The sequence below is a fragment of the Sinocyclocheilus rhinocerous genome, unplaced genomic scaffold, assembly GCF_001515625.1.
Source record: "Sinocyclocheilus rhinocerous isolate Xijiao unplaced genomic scaffold, SAMN03320098_v1.1 scaffold960, whole genome shotgun sequence".
NCBI lineage: Eukaryota > Metazoa > Chordata > Actinopteri > Cypriniformes > Cyprinidae > Sinocyclocheilus > Sinocyclocheilus rhinocerous.
The window spans coordinates 243261-248155 of NW_015653482.1; the positions used below are offsets into that span (position 1 = coordinate 243261).

The 4895-nt window shown below is 35.6% G+C and overlaps 1 protein-coding gene across 1 annotated transcript in view; it reads left to right on the top strand.

Annotated features, from left to right (window-relative positions):
- Window positions 1-4895, top strand: part of LOC107716256 (uncharacterized) — a 90134-nt gene that overhangs the window by 58033 nt on the left and 27206 nt on the right. The window contains exons 16-18 of the mRNA XM_016522636.1: window positions 2759-2834; window positions 2922-3266; window positions 3346-3693. Of these exons, the coding sequence (XP_016378122.1) occupies window positions 2759-2834; window positions 2922-3266; window positions 3346-3693 (769 nt within the window). The remainder of the gene's footprint in view (window positions 1-2758; window positions 2835-2921; window positions 3267-3345; window positions 3694-4895) is intronic.

A 4895-nucleotide genomic window follows, 5' to 3' on the forward strand; every position in this document is an offset into this window, starting at 1 on the left:
ATATAAATTGAATAATGATATATTAGTATTAGCCCAGTATTGTATTTGCCTGAAATGAGCTGTTGAGTCACTGATATATTTGCAAATATCTATAATGCTGATTTGCAACAGATTCAGTGATTGAAATGAAGGAGGTTAAACTCTGGTAAAACATATAAATGCATCAAATTAAAAGTGTCCAGTAGGGGGAGCCAGCGTTATTTAAGTTTGGCCTTTTATTCAGTAATTCTAATTTTGCTAAATCAGTTATTAACATTTTTAAACAACTTAGTCTCTCTTATCTCTCCTGTCACATAGGGAGGATTGTTACATCTGGGTAAGTTCAGATTTTTAATAAATGTCAGGGTAATGTAATAATTGCATATGATGTGTCAGCTGATCATCAATATAAGGTTTGATCTTTGCGTGTAGTAGAGATGTGTAGTTGCCAAATAGCAATGTCTTGTTTTTAACAAAGAACACAGAATCATGAAATGGAGAATCCGACTGATCCTGATGTTTCACAGACACAGATATGAGAAACCGACTCATCTATATTTATCCTGTACTCTGACTGCTCTATCTGTCTGCAAAAGAGGAGTTCCTCTGGAGTAAAAAAACCCCCAACAAACTGAGACTGAAAACTAAATTGTAAAGCTGACGGTCTGGTGATATTCTGTTACAAATAACTTGAATAGTTTTGTATTGGTTGCCAAATCATTTCAAAAGTAAAACATGCTGTATTTTTGTGGCAGTATTAGGTTTCTTCTAATAATTCTTATAAATAAAAAGTTTTGTTTTTTTTCATAAACAGAGGTACAGCTCTTATGCACAGCAGTGCCTTGCAAAATTATTCATACCCACTGAACTTTTCCACATTTTGTCACATTACAACCACAAACAAAAATGTATTTTATTGGGATTTTATGTGATGGACTATCACAAAGTGACACATAATTGTGAATTGGAAGGAAAATGATAAACGGTGTCCAAATTATTTTACAAATAAATACCTGAAAAGTGTGAAAATTATCACAAAAAAAAAAACCAGCTGTGGATCATCCAGGTAACAACACAGTATTAAGAATCAAGCGTATGTAAACTTTTGAACGGGGTCATTTTTATAAATTCAACTACTATTTTCTCTTGTGGACTATATGTAAACGTCTTTTATGTGAAATATCTTATTCAGGTCAATACTAAATAAAAAACAACATGCATGTGGTATGATCCCTCCTATCTTGGTGAAATATTTAGGCCTAACATTTTGCAGATACTGCAGAGTGTATGTAAAATTTTGACCTGAACTGTAACTACTGAAGAACTGTGCTCTCTCCCACCGGAACACTGTGAGGCAAGGGAGGTGGACTCAAAATGTTCAAAAACTGAAAACGCTTTTTTTTTTCTTTTTTTTTTTTTTTTGTTTTTTTTGCTTTTTTTTTATTTGTTGTGATTTTTTTTTTAATGCTTTCTTATGATAATTTTGGGAAACGTAGCCCTGTTTGAATGCACTGTCAGCAGTGAGTGAATGCTCTCTGTGATTGATTGGTTCTGTCTTGCAACATTTGCGTGTGTTCAGATGAGCAGGAAAATAGTTCTATCCTACACAATTACTGGCTAACAAAGGTTATTCGTCCAATTCAATGCATATTGTACGCAGTATTATTATTATTTTTGTTAAATAAACAAAACCACTGGTAAATAAAACGCACCTTAGTATCGATATTTTTTGTTTTGTCGATACTTCGGATCGATACGCCCATCCCTACTGTTCATGCCAGACTGGGGAGAGAGGTGTTGTAATAATGTAAAATATGTGAAAAATAATGTGTTTTCGAACAACCTAGTATGAGAGCCTGTTCTAGTACACCCCCAAAACAAAATCAAGACTTTGTAAAAGAGCATAATAGGACCCCTTTAAGTATATAACTCATTGGATAGGTTTGTGCCATCTAGTGGTTAAGAAAAAATACGTCGATATCTGAGATATGGTGGCTGCACTTTAGTGGGCCAGTTTAAATGACTTTTTATTTGAAACGTGCATACTTTTATGAGAGAAACAGACAGAAAACAATCATGCAAACAGGAAACAGCAGGAGAAGTAGGAGTGCCACCATACCATTTCTCGGTGTGACGAAACTATCGAATTTGACATTTGCCCAGCTTGTTTCTTCTGTGGATTCTGATATAGGCCTATCCCGTCTCCTCATCTTGATGTGAGCAAGTTGGATTCAGTGCAAGCATAAAATATATACTGACATTAGTGTGCGTAACTGCACTGCAAACTTTGATCATAGTTATTCTATAGTATTTTGAGTGTCTAATATTATGTGCAATTAATACACCAGGTGTTTGAAAAGGCCATTCCAATCCCTTTTTGCATGAATATATTATTACGTATGGTAGATAGGCAGTATTTCATTGATAAATAGATTTTAAAGCTAGTATTTTATTATGGCTTCTTCTGTGTTTATTTGGTTGTCTATTCTATACCATGAAAGAAACAAACAATGAGATTAAAATGATCCGAACCTGTTCGTGTGATACAGCGCGTCTGCGTGGCAATCACTTATGAAATGCTAATAGGCTACATGAAAGACGCATTGTAAGTCAAAGTTTGTATGTTTGTGCAATTGATTTTATGTGTGTTTAGCCAACAGTGCGATGTTGGGCCGGCAGAAGATTTTGTTGTGGCAATTTCTGATTAAAAAAGCGAAACTACAAGGACGTCTTCAGACGTGAATCTTCTATTCTCGTATGAAAACCTGCTGATAAAAAGTCAAATCAAATCAAATTTTTATACATAATGTCAACTGGGTGTATTTTTATGTCTGCACTTCTGCTATTCGCTGATGGTACGTAGCCTATTATCAATGTACTTGAAAGTAGCATTTGCGTTTTTCTTCCTCATTTTATACATTAATCAGATTGTGTATTCATAGGCTTCATTGTGCACGGTCCCGCTGGCCCTCTGGTTGCTCCTCTGGGATCTTCAGTGGTTTTGCTCTGTTATGTTGATGAACTCTTACTAATGGAGGATCTGGAGGTGGAATGGAGAAGAACAGACTCAGAGACTCTGGTTCATCTGTATCAAGATGGTGAGAGTCGACCAGAGGCCCAGCAGCAGGAATATCATGATAGAGCTCATTTCTTTACTGATCAGATTCAACAGGGAAACTTCTCCCTCCGTCTGGACAATCTGAGAGCTGAAGATGAGGGACGATACACATGTACAGTTTACAGTCAGCAGGATTCTGGTGAAACTGTGGTTCAAATAAAAGATGCTGGTGAGTAAAAACCTAATTTTGTTAATCATGAAAATATTTTAAGCTCCTATTTCAGTTTTATTCTATTTTATTCTTTCAGAGCGTTTGCTAGTATCAGGATCAGGTGAGTCTGTAACTGCGTCTGTGGGTGAGGGCGTCACTCTGAGCTGCTCTGTAGACTCTCACATCAAACCTGAACACATTGAGGTTTCATGGCTAAGGACAGATGGAGATATTCTGGTTCTGCTCTTCCAAAAGAATGAGACTTTACCAGATTCATCAGATGAACAATACAGAGACAGAGTTGAGTTCTTCACTGCTGAAATCCCCAAAGGAAACTTCTCTCTCAGACTGAAGAGTGTCAGAACTGAGGATAAAGGAGTTTACATGTGTTTAGTGTTTGCTGGAGATCTTTCAGCCAATGCAACTGTAGTACTGGAGCAATTTGGTGAGTCGAAAAACATAGCAAAAAATAAGGAAGTCTCTATACTAAGTGCAAATAGCCAACCGTTCCCATTCAGTGGCTGGGAATGGGCACTGTAGGTCCACTGATAGGAAGTAGGACAGGAGAGAATGGTATAATCCAGTGGTATTCGTGCCAAAAAAGCATAAAAAGCATTTGATTTATATCTTATGCCTTGTGAGGATTTAATGGAAAAACTTGGTAATGCTAAGCTTATCAATACCATCGATCTAAGTAAAGGGTACTGACATGTGTCTGTGGACCTAGAGTCGTGAGAGATGACAGCTTTCCATATGCCGAGGGGTCTGATGCATTGAATCAAGAGCAGCATGAAATCAATGATAAATCATGCAAATTATGAATTACACTGCAAAGCTGATGTGATTTAGACCTTATTTCAGACATTCCTGGCAAAAACAATCAAGAAAAACTAGTAAAATGTACCTCCAAGGTTCCATTAAATATCTGACAGAATTTTGAGTAAAATAATGCCACGAAATGTCTATATGTTTAAAAACATATATGTCTATATGTCTTACATTTAATAGTAGTTATGTACATTGTTTTTGCTCCGTGTCTAAATAATTGTTACACTAAAATGAATAAAAATAAAATAACAAAATAACAAAACATTAGGCTACACAAATTTTGACAAGATTGTAATGCATATTGTGTTGTAAAAAGAAAAGCTCACTTGTAAAAAGTCACTTTGAATAAAAGCGTCTATATTTTAGCAAAACATAGCCCACAACACCAATCTTCATTTAACAAGAAACAACAAAAAGGAAAAACAGTGGACAAAAACTCAAATCTTCATGATCAAGATTTTATCATAGCTCTGTCTAACCTTCTTGTCATTGGCTATTATTACTAATTCTGCCCACCATTGCTCAGATATAGGCTATTTAGCTGCAATATGAATAGAATATTCCATTGATATTTTGTGTGAAAAACATCTATCTCTATTTATTTACACAGTTTATTTGAAAGATGCTATACTGTATTTGTTTATACTCTTGCAAAAAGCATCTACCCTTTTTGTACATTTAGTTTAAATAGGGTCATTCCGTGTCAATTCAACCAAATTTCTCCTGCTTAAGTGTTTGTGTTACGGTCTCTCTAAGGAAGGTGCAGAAGACAAAGGATAATCCACAACGAAAAGTCTCAAGCCCTATTCGCACGGGATT